The sequence below is a fragment of the Rattus norvegicus genome, chromosome 3, assembly GCF_021556685.1.
Source record: "Rattus norvegicus strain SHRSP/BbbUtx chromosome 3, alternate assembly SHRSP_T2T, whole genome shotgun sequence".
Taxonomy (NCBI): Eukaryota; Metazoa; Chordata; class Mammalia; order Rodentia; family Muridae; genus Rattus; species Rattus norvegicus.
The window spans coordinates 32,871,502-32,891,313 of NC_141536.1; the positions used below are offsets into that span (position 1 = coordinate 32,871,502).

The 19,812-nt window shown below is 38.7% G+C and overlaps 1 protein-coding gene across 32 annotated transcripts in view; it reads left to right on the plus strand.

Annotated features, from left to right (window-relative positions):
• Mbd5 (methyl-CpG binding domain protein 5) overlaps positions 1–19,812 on the plus strand; it is a 387,213-nt gene that overhangs the window by 326,920 nt on the left and 40,481 nt on the right. For 17 of the 32 annotated variants that reach the window (XR_015682831.1, XR_015682836.1, XR_015682832.1 and 14 more), the window contains 2 exons: positions 3,490–5,625; positions 18,479–19,495. Coding sequence is in view for 23 of the 32 variants with exons in the window: in XM_087651565.1 (XP_087507691.1) it covers positions 3,490–5,625; positions 18,479–19,495 (3,153 nt within the window). In the remaining 9 variants the exon portion in view is untranslated. 32 annotated transcript variants of the gene reach the window in all.

Below are 19,812 nucleotides of genomic sequence, written 5' to 3' on the forward strand. Positions count from 1 at the left end.
CTTCAATTCCCAGCTTGTGTCAATCTCTCATGACATTGACATTTTCTTTAGGCACATGGGCTAGCTTTGCAGAATGTTCCTCAGTGTGGATTTCTTCACTGTTTCCTCATATTACATTTATGCCCAAGTTTGGTAGGAATGATATGTGAATGATGTCCTATCTTCTTCAACAAGCACATAATGTCATCTAATCCTCTGTTGGTTCTGATTACTTGCTTAAGATTTGGTCCATTTGACTTTCTCACTGTTAGGGTATAGAGATTCTCCCTCTCCCCTGCCCCCCAATGATCAATTTGTACTCTGTGGGATCACTTGAGGCTGAGGAACTTCTGCTCATAACATTCATGTGAACTACCTTCACAATAGTACAGGCTGACATTGAAACAGTAACTCAAAACAAATGTAAGTGACTCCTCAGTGTCTGTCTGACGGCTGGCTGATTCTGCTCTGCAGAGCTCTGAAAAATATCCCTGTGATGGATCGAACCATCACCCACGGCTGTACGGCAGAACTCACGTCAGCACTACTCTGAAAAGTGATTTCCATGTAAAAAGAATAGTAACCTTATTCCATAATTATATACCATATTTAGTGTGCCATAAATAGTGGGTGGCATGGAAAATAATCTGAGTTGAGTGGGAGATTAATAATAGGAAAACTGGAGCCAAACCAATGAGAGGCCTGGATGTAAGAATATTTGCATATCATACTCATAACTATAAGGACTCAGGCCAAGACTGCAGAGAAAGAAAAATTGGTATTTAGTTGCTGTTAGCATAGAGCTTCTGTACAATAACCCACTAACTTTGAACAAGGAATGATCAAAAGAATTGTTCCACTAAAATAGAGAAAAAAATCTTTCAGGGAACTTATTTCCTAACAAGGTGTAGGTTCTTAAATTCAAATTGGCTCCAGCATTATAAATGTACATTTGATAGTACTAAGTTATTTAAAACTGCCCTGACACCTTAGCATAGCGATTACCACTTTGCATGCATTTGGCACGTGTGTTGCTTATGCTCTTGTTTTGAGATTTAAGGCTGCCTGTACAGCCAGGCACCACATACATGCCTGGTGCCAGCAGAGGTCAGATAAGGACATCTGATTTCCTGGAACTGGAGCTACAGATGTGGTCAGGTGCCATGTGGGTGCTAGGATCTCAACCCAGCCCCTCTGTAAGAGCAGCCGGTGTTCAACTCCAGCTCATACTACTCTTAAACTCGCTGATCACACACCCTCTTGAATCCTGACATTTGCCCACCTCTGCAATCTGCACTGAAACCCCTAGCAGAATCAGAGTCTAGGACATTTACTGTACCTGTACATACAAGGTCAGTTCTTGAGAAGTGTGTTGCATCTCCTTCTAGAGCGGTGTTTTGTTGAAGTGCATGGTTTTACTAGCCTCACACATAACCTTTGTTTAAGTGATAACTTTATGTTACCATAAACTGAGGTTTAAGTAATTAAGACTTCAGACTTACAGAGCAACTTTCACCTCCCTTTAACATAAATGTTAACTCCATTTCCATTTGTTCTTTTGAATATACTGCATATACTTGACAGTACCTGACTAGCACCAAGATTTGCACTTTCTAACTCTACTTTAGACCCTGTCATTCATCATCAGCCTGACTGTTGTCTATTTAACATTTCTGTTATTTTAAAGATAATAACAATTATCCCCAGATATAGAAGAAACCACAACTATTATATAAATTCTGTTAGCTGAATATAAAAAAATGCCACTATAATCTGTATCTTAATCATGAGATTATAAATAATTATATAAATATATTGAAATTTTTTTAAAATGCAAACAGGTAACTCAAATTACTATACAGAATGTAGCCCATAGTCTTGCTAGTGATGCTACTACATTTAACTATTCTTACTATCCACTAAGTACCATGAACTGCATATCTTAATCCATTGTTCCTTTAATTAAGAACCTTTAATGATCCCTCTTTAACAATAAAATTAGCCTCAACTAAGTGTATCCTCTGTCTTCTGTTATGTTAATTAGTCCCAACATAATTACTCTTTCAAAGAACCTCTACCATAGTGGAATCAGGAAGTCTACGTATTCCAATCGGGACACATGCTCACTCCTCCATGCTAGAATCTGTGTGCCCACGGTGGAGAAATGCTGCCTTAAAAGTTATTATATGATTTGACCTGTATACTCTCTTGCAAATAGTAGAAGTTGATTCATTTTAAGTGTGTAATTACCCCTTAAGTGTACCTCTGATTGCAAATGAATCTAAGTATAATTGCTAATATGCTTTTAAGTCTCAAAATAGATATGGCAGATACATAGCATGATTGGTGGCACTTTCATCTCCTGTGCCTTAACAGACGTCCTGGCATTTCTCACAGAGTTCAGCTCTAACAGCATTCCTTTCAACGCAGCTCTCTAGGAGCCAACACAAATTAATGGGAATTTGCATATGAGAAGATTATTTGACATCTTTGTTTTAGACATGCAACATTATAAAATAAGTATTCTTAGGGCCTTAAATTTTTTTTAAATCTTAAAATTCTGACATGGTAGGCTGAAAATTCTGTCTGATGGGCCAGCTTGCTTTTGTTGCCTGTATTCTGTCTGATCTCCAAAGGAACTAAAGGGGTTCTGAAAAGATGGAGAAATGAACTGATGTGAAAGGGAATACTGGATTGCAAGCCAGTACTGAAGACTCTAACATCCCAACTACACTGTACATGAGAAGTCCGTCCTTATAAAAGGACTGTAGCATCTTACCCAAGCTGGTTAACTAAATCTATCTTCACAATAAGAACAAATTAAGAAACTGTATTATGCCAAATTCCAGATGCTTCTTATCCAAGAAGCTAAGCATGGTTATACCACTGCATGTATTCTTGTTATCGGTGCTGTGATGAGGAACAGAAACCTCATTTACTCAAATCACAGAGACGAGTAGTCTTGCCCTCACAGAGATAAATTCTAGGATAAGAAACTATTTCCATAGTATCTCAGGAGGTTTCAGTCAAGTAACCAAAACACTTATAGAGGAACTCATTGTCTTGTGCAAATAGCAATTTATGTAAGCACCACACAGATTACGATTTTTTTCTGTTGTGACTGTTCTTAAAAATTGCAAATGCAGCAAAGCAGCAACACTGCCATCACCATCTGGGCTGTCAGTCTTGGTGTTTCAAATTCTCAATATTAAAATGACTAATGTCAGCCTGTACTGATGGTTATGGCCATGCGTTCTTAACTTACAAGGAGTAAACAAGGGTAATAATTAGTTACTAAGACCCTTCAGCAATTAAGGATGAATAATATACTTTGTTTAAATCAAAGTTTAATATAGCTTACAAAATTGTTTTCACAGCATACAGTTACAGCTTTCACTTGCATTCCCAGGTGCCCTTGTTGCTCCCTCCTCAATTTTCTCTTTTCTTCTCTTCTTCCCAACACAGAATAAATGAGACAACTAACAGAATTCTTTTTCTCTTTCCCATCAGATGCAGCCCCAGCAGTACCTTCCCGGGCGGCAACTCCAAGATCAGCGAGAAACAAGGCTCATGAAGGAATTACAAATTCCATAATGCCAGAGTGTAAGAATCCTTTCAAGCTAGTGGCTGGATCATCGAATGCCATGGGAAGGTTATACATGCAGGACCTGCCTGGAAGCCAGCAGCAGGAACTCCACACTGTCTACCCCCGCCAGAGATTGGGCAGTAGTGAGCACGGACAGAAATCTCCATTTCGTGGCAGCCATGGAGGCCTGCCCAGCCCAGCGTCATCAGGGTCCCAGATCTATGGAGATGGCTCAATCTCTCCAAGGACTGACCCTCTTGGAAGCCCTGATGTCTTCACAAGAAATAACCCTGGTTTTCATGGAGCTCCCAATTCCAGTCCTATTCACCTGAATAGGACTCCTCTTTCTCCACCTTCAGTAATGCTACATGGTTCTCCCGTACAGTCATCCTGTGCAATGGCTGGAAGAACTAATATACCTCTTTCCCCAACCTTGACTACAAAGAGTCCAGTAATGAAAAAACCAATGTGTAATTTTTCAGCTAATATGGAAATACCACGAGCAATGTTCCACCACAAAACACCCCAAGGCCCACCTCCCCCTCCTCCACCTTCTTGTGCTCTTCAGAAAAAGCCATTAACATCTGAGAAAGATCCACTTGGCATTCTTGACCCTATTCCTAGTAAACCAGTGAATCAGAACCCAATTATCATTAATCCAACCAGTTTCCATTCAAACGTCCACTCTCAGGTACCTGTGATGAATGTAAGCATGCCTCCTGCTGTTGTTCCTTTGCCAAGTAATCTCCCTTTGCCAACTGTAAAACCTGGTCATATGAATCACGGGAGTCATGTACAAAGAATTCAGCATTCAACTTCAACCTCCCTGTCCCCTTCTCCAGTGACATCCCCAGTGCACATGATGGGGACTGGAATTGGAAGGATTGAGGCATCGCCCCAAAGATCACGCTCATCTTCCACATCATCAGATCATGGAAATTTCATGATGCCACCTGTAGGACCCCAGGCCTCTTGTAGTGGCATAAAGGTTCCACCTAGGTCACCAAGGTCAACAATAGGTTCCCCAAGGCCATCAATGCCATCAAGCCCTTCCACCAAGTCTGATGGACATCATCAGTACAAGGATATCCCTAACCCATTAATTGCTGGAATGAGTAATGTACTCAATACCCCAAGCAGTGCAGCCTTTCCTACTGCACCTGCCGGAAATGGTTCTGTAAAGAGTCAGCCTGGTTTGCTGGGAATGCCTTTAAATCAGATTTTGAACCAGCACAATGCTGCCTCCTTTCCAGCAAGTAGTTTACTCTCAGCAGCAGCCAAAGCACAGCTAGCAAATCAAAACAAACTTGCTGGTAACAACAGTAGCAGCAGTAACAGTTCTGGAGCTGTTGCCAGCAGCGGCAACACTGAAGGACACAGCACTTTAAACACCATGTTCCCTCCGACTGCCAACATGCTTCTCCCAACAGGTGAAGGTCAAAGTGGTCGAGCAGCACTAAGAGATAAGTTGATGTCTCAGCAAAAAGACTCATTACGGAAAAGAAAGCAGCCACCTACCACAGTGTTGAGTTTGCTCAGACAGTCTCAAATGGATAGTTCTGCAGCTCCTAAACCTGGACCTGACTTGCTAAGGAAGCATGGGCAGGGGTCATTTCCCATCAGTTCAATGTCTCAGTTACTACAGTCTATGAGTTGTCAAAGCTCTCACTTGAGTAGCAATAGTACCCCGGGTTGTGGGGGATCAAATACTGCTTTGCCTTGCTCTGCTAACCAGCTGCATTTTCCAGATCCTAATATGAATTCCACTGTTCTTCAGAATTCACTGACACAGAGCATACCTTTAAGAGGGGAAGCCGTGCACTGCCACAATGCAAACACTAACTTTGTTCACAGTAACAGTCCAGTTCCCAACCACCATCTTGCAGGTTTAATAAATCAGATTCAGGCTAGCGGGAACTGTGGGATGCTCAGTCAGTCGGGCATGGCTTTAGGAAACTCATTACATCCCAATCCACCTCAGTCAAGAATTTCAACGTCCTCCACTCCAGTGATACCAAACAGCATTGTTAGCAGCTATAATCAAACAAGTTCTGAAGCAGGTATGATTTTATTAGAAAAAAGTACCCAAAGGTACTAAAGTTTTCTACAGTTTTTAAATTTTTGTACCGAAATATTTATTATGATAAGAGATGTTCCTTTCCCCATTGTGAAAATTCTCTTCATTTCTTTAGTATTTATAATTTTATTTACGGAATGATGGGGACTCGTCTTTTAGAAAGAATACCAACTAAGGGTATTCCATGTGTTTTGTTATTTGTTGTCCATCTATGTCATTTTGAATATTGTTTGACTTTCGATTGATTTCATAACCATTGGACTGTACATTGCAAAGGAAGCCGCCGAAGGCAAGGTGTCCTGGGTCATGACATGCGTCCTTGGTTTTCACCAACATAGAAGTTATTTATCTAGCTTCGGTTTGTACACAGGTAAATGAAGCTCATCTTTGAAAATCCAGAAAGGCAAAAAGAAGTGGATTTCTTTTTTTTCTTGCTGCTCAACAGAAATAGGTCACTGGGTAGGAAAGGGTCACTAGAGGCTGTGTGAAGTAGGAGGTCATCTTCTAATGTGTTTCTTACCCTAGTTTGCTGTCCTTTACTACTTGTTCAAGAAAATTCAAACATGGATATTGGCTACTTCCTTTTTAAAAAAAAATAATAATTTAAATTTTCTAATAAAATGAGGCTTGAAAACCTGATTTCCAGAATTTTTTATCATGGAATTGCTTTAAAGTTTCTCATAGAGCTGAGCTATATTTTTAGCATCCCTATTACGGTTTTGGACCCAAATTATTATAAATCTTCATGCACAATTAACAGAGACAAGTTTATACAAAAATAACACATTAGAAAAACTGTGTTTTGTACAATAAAATCTTTAGAAAAATGATATAAAAAACTGTCCTGGAACACCAGAGAGGTAAATCATTCAAGCAACAGAAAAGTGGATCATGGAAATACCAGAGAATATACTCAAAACGTGGCACTAATGATTTCAGACTCCTAGGAAGCAACAAGGAGGAAATGAGAGACGATGGCAGGGAACTAGTATTCATATTTAAAATGAGCAGGATTTAAAAACTAAACCATCTGAGGTTGGGGCTAGCTCAATGGGAGAGCCCTTGTCCAGCATACACAAGACCCTGAGGTCAATCCTAGCACCGCAAAATAAATAACCAGATCGCTAGTCCTGATGAGAAAACTGCTGACACTTTGCTAATATGCTACCATGTAGATGTATGTAGGCTTCATAGACCACTGTGCAAGAAGTGTTCCCATCCACATGTCTGTTAAAGGTAAAGTCACATGTTTTCTTTCCTCGTGTTGCCACCTTATACTGCCATCTTTCACAGTTTGTGTTTTGTGTTGTTTGGATGTCAGTATTCTATGAAGAACTGCACAAGGATCTCCTGTGTTTAAAAAAAAGAATGCAGGCTTAAAATGATTCGAAATGACTTAGTGCCTTCTTAATATTCTTAGTTTAAGGACTCTTGTGAAACTTTATGTGTTTAAAGGGTGCATAGTGGGCTTCCAACTTCTCTCTGACTCACGTTGTTTTAGCTAATACTGTACAAATAAAAGTTTAATATATGCACGTAGAAATTAAAACAAAAGTAAGTTCGTAAGTGTGTTAAGACGTCCCATATTTATTGAACATGCCTTCAGTCATTTTGATAAAGCATTGTTAGTCGCATTTATTATTCAGCTTTTATACCCTTTATCATAGCTTCATGTCAGGTCTACGCTCATATGTGCAAATGTATGTGTTTCAATAATGATGTATTTCTATGTTCCTATTGTGGTAAAGACATTTATTTATATTCTTGTTTCTTCTGATTGTCGAGTTTAGACCTATTTTATATAGTCTTGGTCATTTATTTTCTTGTTTCATTTATCCATATAGACATATAACCTATATTTAATTCTAGGGTATCAAGGCACATGGGCTGAAAGTTTATTAATATAAGAAAAGCTTTAGCATATGAATACCTAGAAGACTAATAACAAATGTTGAGCAGTGTGGTGCATATGGCTGAGCATGTGTAGGCTAACATCTAGGTCAGTTAAAATTTTGAAAATTTAGACCTAATAAAAAAGACTAATTGTTGTGTAGAGGTCAGCTGGTTATGAAAATGGGTTGATTTACTGATGAACGCTTTTGGTAAGGTTAATAGTGAGAAGGATTTTAATTCCATAATTTTTTGTTAGGAAGTGAATTGTGTCAACTGAATGTACTATCATAATTGCCTAGCATAAATACCTGTTTACACTGGTGTTTGTCCTTTCATTAATACTCATGGATCAGTGATGTTGGGCATTCAGAATGAAGCAAGATAGGACAGTACAACTTTCTTTGTAAGAATAGAGAAAAGCACCTTTTGGTCTTTTTCTAATATTTTGAGGTAAGGTAAATAGCTCATGCTGAACTCAAACTCATGATCTTCCTGTCTTGACCTTCTGAGTGCTGGGATTGAAAGCATGTGCTACCATATTTTATTTGTAAAATGCTGCAAATAGCAATTGTGGATATCGATTATGTGCCAAGTGGGCCACTCATCATTCAGGACCTGTATAGTTGCCCATAGTATATAAAATGTTGTTTTCATTTAACAGATGAGAAACTTGAACTTCAGACAACCTCACTAACCAAAATCTTCTAACTTAGCCAGGATTAGAACTCAGGTTTCTCTTATCCTGAAATACCACCTTCTCAGCTACATAAGTTCATCTGAATTGTTTAATCTCCAGAATTACTGTTTTCCTTTTCAAATAGTTAGCACATTAAGTCATGTGACAATCCACAGATGTAAATTCTTAATATACTTTTAGATAAAAGCCAGTTCTTTTTGCCTTCTTTCTTTGAAGTCTGGTATCATAGCACACATGATTAGGATGTTTCTGTCAGTGCACATGAGCTGTTCAGAGTATCAAGAGAATTCCCTGAATATGTGAACTATACTTGGTAACCTTTCTCACTGACACAGGAACGGGTCCCGTGGGTGATGTTTCTGTAGACCTTCGAAGCAGGATGATGTCAGCTCTTTGAGTCTTGCATGGCATGATGGTACAGTGGCAGACTGATAGGAAGCATGGTCCAATTCTACTTTCCCAGCAAAGTCTCACCACAGGTGACCTTCTCACTCCAGTGCCTTACCCAATCTTTTATATATAATTCAGAAATACCACACAAGGACATTAAGGACTCTTCAATCGGTAACTAATTTTTAAAATACTTTTTTAAATACTTTTTTTATTATGAGCATGTGCCACAGCACACATGTGACCATCAGAAGCAACTCTGTGAAGTCCACTCTCACCTCCTGCCACTTCAGTAGGCGCAAGGGTTTGACCTCGGGTGGCTAAGCCTGCATGGCAGATGCCTTTGCCCACTAACCACCCCTCTAGCACCTCAGAATGATGTCCTTTAAGGAGAATCATTCTGTCTTAAACTCTAAAGATGCAAGCCTATATGTGAATTCTATATTCACATTTTTAAGCGTTCAGTTCAGTTAGGAATTGGAGGCAAAAACAGATTATATAAAAAATACTAAATTTCTTTATTCCAAAAACTTCAGACTGTGTGTTTTTTTAATTGTTACTGAACAAAATTAATATATTAAGTTTTGTTATCTTTCCATGAATGTTTCTGAATATTCTATATTGAACTGTGTGCAAGTATCTCTTAACCTTTTGAGTATCAGTTTGCAAGGCAAGCCTAGTATTCCCACTTAGTACATAACATTAAGGTCCTTGCAATGTTCTAGAGGATCTGGATCCTAGACCTCAAAGTCCCTCCCCCAGTCCAGACACAGTGCCATCACAGTGCTCTGGGAATGTATAAGTAGTGGGCATTTAAACGTCGGGCCTGGAAGATGGCTTGGTCGGTATAGTGTTTATTGACTTTAGAGCCCCAACACCCATGAGAGAAGCCATGCACAGTGGCACAGTCCTATAAGCCTAGAGTTAGAAGGCAGAGAGACAGACCCCTTGGGATAATCTTACCAAATCAGTGACCTTCAGGTCTACTAAGGGACACCCATTTTAGGAAGTACAATGAAGAACAGGTTAAGGAAAACACCTCACACTGACCTCCAAAGCCCACATGTGCTCCCCTGCATGCACACAAACTCATACCCACACACATAACACATGTAAACAAAATTTTCAGGTTTTTGAGAAACAAAGTTAAGCACCTAAATATGGTGCTCTGGTTTAGAGGGGAGTTTAAAAATCAAGTGTTCTTGACCAGCAAACATCAGTAGGCCTACCAGTCTGCTTCAGTCTGCTTACCAAAGAGCAAAAGCACCCGTGCCATTACCCAGGTCCTGCTTTCATCCGTACAACTAGTCCCTCTTTAGATCCTGTGACCTTTCACAGAGTACAAACAGAAGGGTTTAAATTATTACATGAAGATACTTAGTAACAACCATGCTGCTCTCCATATAAGTCCTTAAAATAGTTCTACTATAAAATACCTTTTTTCCTATTAAAAACAATCATCTCTGCTTAAGCACAGGAAATTATAATTCTCTGAGGGGCAGGAGTATGGGTTTGTGACAGAAGAGAAACATAGAAACATTTATTTGCCTTAACTATGCATTAACTCATCAAGATATAAATAAACCTATGAATAAGTATATGTTCATGAGTATGTACATATATATGTGTGTATTATATAAATTCTTACTGCAAACAAAAATGGTTTCATTCAGCACAAAATACATTTGAAACTCAGGACAGCTAATGAAATGGTAGGTATAAGACCATGAAATAGTGAGACCACAGAAAGCTGCTTAGCTCAGTGTGTCTATTGTCATACCACGACAGTAAAAAAGCAAAGGGAAGTTATGCGCTGCCCTTCCCAATGGAGATTGCACATGCAGACAGGTAGAGATGACCATGTTGAAGAGCAGCTGTGGGGCATTTGTTAGCCTGAAGAAGGCAGCAGGGTACCTTGACAGTTGTGACTGAACTGATGCTGGTTTCTAGTGAAAACATTTCAACCGAAGTTTTTTAAAGCCTAGAGTCTCTTTCCCTTGTGATGCTCGTGATTTGCAAGTTTGAAGTGCTGTGTGCTCTTGTTACTTAATCAACAAACTGCTTGAAAATCTATTCCTTAATGTTTTGCAGAACGAATCCTTTTTTATTGAAGAGATGTTTTCACTATAGGCAATGTCTCAGTCCTTCAGAAGGTCTCCTCATATCAGGGTTACACCACTTGTTCTGTTTACATATTCTAGGTTTAATGTTTTCTTGTATACAAGAGGAGTTAAAATATGTTTTTATTTCAGACATTAAGTCTATGTAATCAAGAGTGATAACAAAACTCAGTGATATGATGTTTGCTGATTCAGTGATCTATTTTGTACCTTTAAAGAAATAAATTGTTCTAGTGTACTAGTTGGAAGACTTTATTCCATTGTAATATACTAAGCACTGTTACACAACCATCCATTCTTCCAGTTCCCTAGGAGATGCCTAAGTTATCATTTACTAAAATCCAAAGATATTTAAGTTGGCTCAAAAACTATCCAGATACTAGGAAGTAACATTAACCCTACAAAACAGTGGCTTATGAAAAACAATGCTAAAAAGATTCCTGTCAAGGTAGATTTCATCCCCACATTCATGTAACCCTAAATAATTCAAAATTATAAAAATCTTCCATCCTATGAATATAAAAACATCAGTGCCAGCCAAGCAAAGAGTAAAAATTAGTTTCTTATTATCTTTCAAGTTCAGAGAAACAACTCACCTTTTACAACCTGGCAGTTAAGCCAAAATTAGAAATCCGAAAGAGCTGCTGAAAGACTCCAAAAGTTGGAAGTGGTCCAGGGAGATACACCCACATCGTATACTGTGGCGTGGGCTCTTTGGCAGCACAACTTTGTAGACTATCCCTCAGTGATGGGGCAGCCCAGAGACCTGATTCTAAACTAGCGCTTTTCAGCTTCTTCCCTCAATAAACTCACTAGAGCCTGCCAGATGGCTCTGCAGATAAAAGTGCTTGCTGACAAGTGTGACAACCTTGGTTAGATACCCAGACCCGCATGGTGGAAGGAGAGCACCCACTCTTGTAAACTGTCCTCTGACCTTAGAGCCACTATGACATGTACTCGCATACGTGCATACGTGCACACGTGCATGCACATTCACAGTGTTTTTTAGATCGCTGGCATTACAGTCTACTAAGCATTTCAATGTATAGCAAATGAAAGTTAAAAAAAAAAACCCACTGTAGTCTGATATTTTCAGCCTCACTCCATCCTACTCCACTTTCCACATAAATGTTTAATCCCAGTGATGACACACTGAAGTGATTGTAGCACCCACTAACACTTATATGCATAAAAAATCAGAGTTTTCAAAAATAGCACTACAGTGTTCTCCAAATGTTGTATTTCACTTGTCAAAATAAAATACTAGTTGGAACATAATAAATTGACTTTTGTAGCTCATTGGGGTGACACAGTCATTTTAGAATATCCATGGAATAATTTGGTGTTTATTGAGCACCTGTTATAAACTGGGCACTGTATTTTAAAGTTGCAGATAGGATATAAGATAGGAAGTTGACTGTATTAAAAGTTCAGTATAGTCTCTTGAAACTTCTAATCGGTGTTTAATGATGCATTTTTAACTCACTCATGCATAAGCAGAAAACAAATCCCACCAAGACATATAACCTTTTGCAGGTCTTGCCATCACACAGATATCATGTTTACCTTAAAATGAATGAACTTTTTGTTACTTGGCCAAACTGACACTTCCCAAATATTTTTAAAGTGGCTCTTAACAGGTTCTGGGTATTGATGCAGGATGGGGATGCAGCTCAAGGTAGGACAGCTGCAGAGCATGCATGAAGTCCTGGTTCCATCTCCAGCACCAGAAGAGAAAGAGACTAGAATCACACACATATTCCTTTTTCTGAATTCATCTGATCATGTCTGGAGATTGGTCTCCCTAACATCCTCAAATTTAAGCTACAGCTCTTTCTGGCTGCCCACCTTCTTCTCCGGCATCTATTAGGGGCAAGAACATTTCCTCAGATCTTGCAATTGTTTTCTTCCCCACTTCTCCATCTGCTATCGTTTGGGGTCCCCTTCTCCCTTATGAAAAACAAAATAGCAGGTCCCTTCCTCTTTCTCCCCACTGCTTTGCTGAGAATATCAAGAATCTGTATTAGAATCCAAAACAGAAGAGTGAAGTTGGCGTGTTTTTCTAAATGCACGTTAATGTGGCTGTAACTACGTCTTGAAAATATTAATAAAGTTTTACTGGAATACTTAGACTTCTTATAAAAGTTACTTTCAATGTATTTATTATCATTAAAAAATAGTCCTTTAAATGTAGAAGACATTTTTTTATATTTCAGTGGGACTGAGAAATAAAAATATATTTATTAAACTCATGGAGCATATTTTTATCTCTAGAGGGATTTATTTTTATTAAGGATTACTTTTGACTTGTTTGCAGTGAAAGTACAGTTAGCAAAGCAAATGATAAAGGTCAAACAGTAAAGGAATATTTTTCATTAGACTTACTATTTTTCATAAGTTTCAAATTTTTCTTAAGCTCTTAAGTTCCATGTATAAAAAAGCTGTGGGGCCATTTTAGTTTAGAAAAGTTCTTAGCACAAAATAATATTCATTCAAAGTTAGAGTTAGCGAATCAAACTAGTTAGTGACTTTTTTTAAAACATTGGTCTGGGTGGTATGGGCTTTTTTGACACATACATGTATAACAATAGTAATATTTAAGAGACAGACATACAAAAATTGATCACATTATTAACTTCTCTCCAGGAGTCTTGGTGACCAGGGAGACAAATCTAAAGAGGCAAAAACAATTTTAAAACTAAAGCAAGCTAAACATCATAAGAATTTAATAATATCTTTTTGTAAATTCCTCAAATTTTTCTAGGCTACTTGTACATACACACTGAATACATGAGCGTATGAGTTGTGGGTGCATAACGTTTATGTGCAGAGTTCAGTGAGTGGGTTACCGTGTTCATTCTCTCACCACACTAGCCTGCCTGCCTCTGCAGGTCTAGGCTAGGGATCTGGAACCGCTTTAGTTTGGATGGCTTTCCCTTTCTCCTATTTTGAAAACAACAGGACCAGGAAAAGAAATTGTTACTTCATAGTGGTTGACACAAAGTAATCTTATGTATCCTTATTAAGTAAATGACCGGAACTTGCTAACTTTCAAATTCCCAGATGTCTATTTAATTACTGCTTCGTGTTTGATGAAATTTCATCGTTTAAAAAACTCATCTTTCCCTTCTCTTAAGTACCAACATCTTGGCTAAGGGGAAAAAAAATACTTTAACAAACACTTTCTTTATGTAATTCAACAGAATGTAGGTTTTATACAAAGGCTAATAAAATAGTACCTGTTTACACTTAAATGGTTAAAAAAAATCCAATATGAAAATGAATACAATTTCAGGTTTCTCTTCGAGTAACTTCATACATTAATGTCCTTTGAGGTAGATATCTACTGCTGTGAGGTAACTTTTAACTTCTTGAGAAACTTGAGAGTATTCTAAAGTAACCTGTCATCTTCAAGCCACCTCCTTTCTGATGTCCCCATCTCCTGGCACAGGACCAATTTAAGTTGGAAAGTCAGTTTTCACTTTTGTGTCCACATTGTTACCTCCATTATAGAAGTGAGTGCAAATATTAGGGCCTCAGTAGATACATTCAACCAACAAACAATTTTTTAATCCAACCATGTGTCATGACTGATGTCTTTGAAATACAGAAATAATAAGTGAGATTATCTCAATGGTTTAAAGTATTTATTCAAATATATTTACTGCTTACATAAACTGGCAGGTTTAAGGAGGCTGGGGGAGACAAGGTCTATAACAACCATACATATTTCAGATATTTTTGTATTTGTGAAACTCAGGAATCATTCCCCTTCATCTGCCTTACTTTCTGTATTTAAGTAAAAAGAAACAGCTTTTACACAGAAGCACTTTTTTTTACCTTGTTTTTATCCCCAAATGCCAACTCAAATGTGTAATTTTCTTATTGGTGCAGTTTTATCATTGTCCCCTTGTTGTAGACATCTATAGAGATGTTCCAGCCCTTAGCATGGTGCGGTTTTGTTGTCCTAGGTAATATATAAAAAGACATTTAAAAATCCCTACCTTGCAATTAGAAATTTGAGGAGGGGGAAGAGTACAGCATTTACCACTTTGCCTAAACTCTGAGTTTCTTCAGGGAAAATGGCAAGGTTTTTATACTTCTCTCACTATTTCAATCCTGTTCTCCAGCAGAATGTACCTGTTTGTTGAACTGTGAATTGTTAGAAACTGGAGAAGATTAAAATATATATTTATATTTACATGTGTGTCCAGATCTGCATCCTGCTTGGATTTGTCCTGTCTTATCAGCAGGGTAAAAACACTCACGGTGACTGTGTTTTATTATAATTTCTCAAAAATATTTAGATGGAGAGCTTTTAAAACATTGTTATCCCCAAATGGCTACTTCTCGAATCATAAATATGAATGCTTCTTAGTGGCAAATTAAAGTAATAAAAAATAATCTCTAAGGAAACCCATCTTCTACAAAGCCTTGCTACATATTTTGGAAATATACTCTGCATGCGGTCAGAAGAATGGTGAGCACCACATTTAAGCTTGTCATTATCATTTAGCAGGTAGAAACTCGGCAGTGACAGTGAGTCCCAGTAAATAAGACTCACTGGCTCACCTAAAACACGTACTGCAGATGCAAATGATAAATTGTATGTATGGAAATAGCAATTTGGGGAACCAATGAAATATTTAAGGTGTTGATTGCTTTGTGAAAAAAATTGAATTAATATTTAAAGAGTTGTATATCACATGCCTACTTCAGCATTCTGTGTGTCTTCTTACTCTAACCTTTGTGAACATGTCATTATTTCATGATAATATTTCATAAATATTTATAATGTTCGGAAAAAACCTTCTTTTTAATCTCAGCCTTAAAGTAAAACACTGAGAGCTTTAAAGATTCAGACTATGACAGACTGGAAAACAGAAACCATTATTCTAGCCGCACTCTGAAGGTGGTGTTGTAGGACTGGTTTGAGTGACCACTGTTGCTGCCATACCACCATCCTGTGGAAGCCAGGAATAATGGCGGCAATGTGTATGGACTTTACAGCTCACCAGCTCTCCTCACCTATCTCTGACTCTCATAGCAAGAATCGCAATGTTGAAAACGTTCCTGTGGACACTTCAGAATAAACAACCTCCTTAGGAAAAATTCAGTGGTAGCTGGGTGTGGTAATACGTAACCAGAATCCCAGTATCCACTAAGCTGAGGCAGGAGGATCACAAATTTAAGGCCCTGTGGGCAACCTGAGAAAAACCTATTAAAAAATAACAAAACTCGGGTTGGGGATTTAGCTCAGCCATAGAGCGCAAGGCCCTGGGTTCAGTCCCCAGCTCCGAAAAAAAGAAAAGAAAAAAAAATAAATAAAAACAAAACTCAGTGGTATAGTTCTAGGATTTGAGGCTTTAGGTTTAATCACCTGATACATACAAACGCACATGCACGCATGCTGCCCATGTACACACAAAGGTATATGAGAAAATGCTCACCACTGAGTTTATAGTGATGACAGAACTCAAAATACAAATGCTTACCTTTGTCAGTGTGGCTGAATATAGTCGCTTTACACACTAGTTTCAGTTTTAAAATCTTAGCTACAAAGTACATAAATATGTTTGCTTTGCTCCAGTTGATGAAAACAAAATGCCATATGTTTCACCATTCCACAGCTATGGGAACATTTCTGTATATTTGGGGGAAAAAACCTATTGCTTACATTGTCACATGAGGTTATTCTGATGGCACAGCACAACAGTTTCAACTCTTTTAGATCGATAACAGTACCGTATGTGTGTATAATAGTTCATTATACCGTATGTGTGTATAATAGTTGAAAACAAAATATTTGTCAAATACTACATAAAACAATCTCTTTTTATTCCTCCATCTTTATTCAATTGGGTATTTCTTATTTACATTTCAATTGTGATTCCCTTTCCCGGTTTCCAGGCCAACATCCCCCTAGCCCCTCCCCCTCCCCTTCTATATTGGTGTTCCCCTCCCCCCCCTCCCCTCATTACTGCCCTCCCCCCAACAATCATGTTCACTGGGGGTTTAACCTTGGAAGGACCAAGGGCTTCCCCTTCCACTGGTGCTCTTACTAGGCTATTCATTGCTACCTATGGGGTCAGAGCACAGGGTCAGTCCATGTATAGTCTTTCCACCAACACCTGCCCACCCACCCCTGAAAAAAAAGTGTCAGGCAGAGCAGAGGTAGGGGCTATTAGTAGATTTAGATTTACCTTCCCTATCTTTCCCACCCTTTGCACACTTGGATCACCAGGGTTGATTTAAAAGACCAGGTTGTTCTCTGAGAGATGAATTTTCAGCTGGTCTGGGTTAGGGTCCAGCTTTAGTTTTGTTGATTGTTTTGTGTTTTGTGTTTCATTTCCCTAGGTAGTTCTATTGTGTAGCCTGGGTTGACAACCACTAATAATAATTATAATAGCCATTACCTAGCAATGAAAATGCTATGTTTTAATTATTAAGTTATCTTAATTTTAACCTTTAGTACAGAGTTTTAAGAATATGAGTGCTATTTTGGAAGAAGACTAGTCTTAATAAAAGGACATTTAAATGCAGTGTCTCTTTATACCATCAAAACAACAGATTATTATTATGTTTTTCACTGTTAAAAATAGTGATAACGTGTTGGTGGGAGATATGCACCATTATATGGTTTAAAGAAATTTACATTCAGTGTGTCCATCTATTTCATTTGAGTGCAGTTTGACAGTACATATGTAAAGCTTTGTGACTCTGGAAGTCCGCCTCCAAGAATTTATCCCTAGATGATAATTGTATAGCCCAGTGTGGTGACTTATACCCTAAAACCGGCTCTTGGGAGACAGAGACTCTGTGAGTTACAGGCCAGTTTGCTCTGCATAAAAAGTTCCAGGTCAGTCAGGGCTACACAGTGACACCTTGTCTTTAAAAAACAAAAACAAAAAGTGGGCAATTGAAAAGATACATTAATACGAATATTTGTTGAAGTGTCACTGATAGTTATTTTCAAAGTGTTGCAGAAAACATTCACAATCTTAGGGTGGTTAAGTTTATCAGAATGTAATACATGGAACTATTAAAATGATTCAGTATATATAAATTCACAGGGTATTCACAGTAAATTGATAAATGAAAAGCTACAAAATTATATACCACAATTCTGATTTGTTTCCAAAATACATAGCTGTGTGTGTGTGTGTGTGTGTGTGTGTGTGTGTGTGAGAGAGAGAGAGAGAGAGAGAGAGAGAGAGAGAGAGAGAGAGGAGGGGGGAGAGAGAGAGAGAGAGGAAGAAAATATATATACCAGAATGTATATATATATATACATACTGGTGTGGAAAAGTAGAAAGCTATATACAATAAAATATTTGATATATTAACCAGTTTCTTTTTGTTAGCCAATTAATGTTTTCATCTGCAGTCTAGTTTTTAGGAAATTTATTTTGTTCATTAAAAGAAACTACTAATCTTACAAATAAGACCAAACAGATAGACCAAAGGTATAGTGGGGGGGTGGGGGGGTTAATATACCAAACTTAGTGGATGAGCTATAACATCCTTGCCCATCTTCACTTTGTGGACCTATGAAGAGCAGACTTCATCAGACACCAGTTTTAAATTTTAAGTTCCATTAACAGATGTCAAATCACCCATGATACAATTAATCTAGTTACAGCAAAGTAAGCAGAACGACCCGAAATGTATCTCAGGAAGGGTAATGTTGCTAACTGTCCATAACTAACACCTGCGTTTCTGTTTTCTCATTGTAGGTGGTTCAAGCCTGCCGTCCTCCATAGCTATAGCTGGCAGCAGCCACCCTGCCATCACAAAGACAACATCTGTTCTCCAAGATGGTGTCATAGTCACCACCGCAGCCGGAAACCCACTGCAGAGTCAGCTGCCCATTGGGAGCGACTTTCCTTTTGTTGGCCAAGAGCATGCCCTTCATTTTCCATCCAACAGCACTTCAAACAACCATCTTCCACACCCCTTGAACCCCAGCCTCCTCAGTTCTCTACCTATCTCTTTGCCAGTGAATCAACAGCATCTCCTAAACCAGAATCTATTAAATATCCTCCAGCCTTCAGCAGGAGAAGGCAAGTCTGAGATCAACCTCCACCCTTTAGGTTTTCTCAACCCGAATGTAAACGCTGCTTTAGCTTTTCTCTCCGGTGACGTGGATGGGCAGGTATTACAGCCTGTTCACTTTCAGCTTTTAGCAGCCCTGCTTCAGAACCAAGCCCGAGCAGCTGCCATGCTTCCCCTGCCGTCTTTCAATCTGACCATCTCAGATCTTTTGCAACAGCAAAATACCCCTTTACCCTTATTAACACAGATGACAGCCCCACCAGACCGTTTGCCAAGCAATCAGTCAGACAACAGCCGAGCTGATACCCTTTTAGGCAGCCCCCTGGGAAACCCCTTAACAGGCAGTGACACTACTTTTAACCCCCTGCTCCTCCCAGCTGTCACTGGGGCCTCAGGATTAATGGCCTTGAATCCCCAGCTGTTGGGAGGTGTCCTGAACTCGGCATCGGCCAACACCGCTATTCATCCAGAGGTTTCCATAGCAACCTCCTCCCAGGCAACCACTACCACAACCACTACATCATCAGCAGTGGCAGCACTGACTGTCTCAACACTTGGTGGGACAGCAGTGGTGTCAATGGCAGAAACATTGCTGAATATATCTAATAATGCTGGGAATCCACCTGGTCCAGCTAAACTCAACAGTAACTCTGTGGTGCCACAGCTACTTAACCCTCTACTGGGGACAGGTCTGCTTGGTAAGTTCAATTTTTTTCACAAATTTTTTTTTCAAGAAACGTTTTTCTAATTCTCTATTCTTCTTTTTAAAACTACATTTTGTCACACTATTTTTTAAATGTCTTCATTATTATGTCACAGCTGATTTAAAGAATTAACTATAACAACACCCACACAGAACCATAGCTAAACAAACATTGCAATGGCTTTTTCCTTTTCTCAGATTCTAGCATTATTAAATACCACTGTGATCTGCTCTCTCTTGTCTTCTGATACTGATGCCACCTAACCTAACCTACCTATCATTCTCTTCAGCCAAGTACAGTCTGCATCTTCT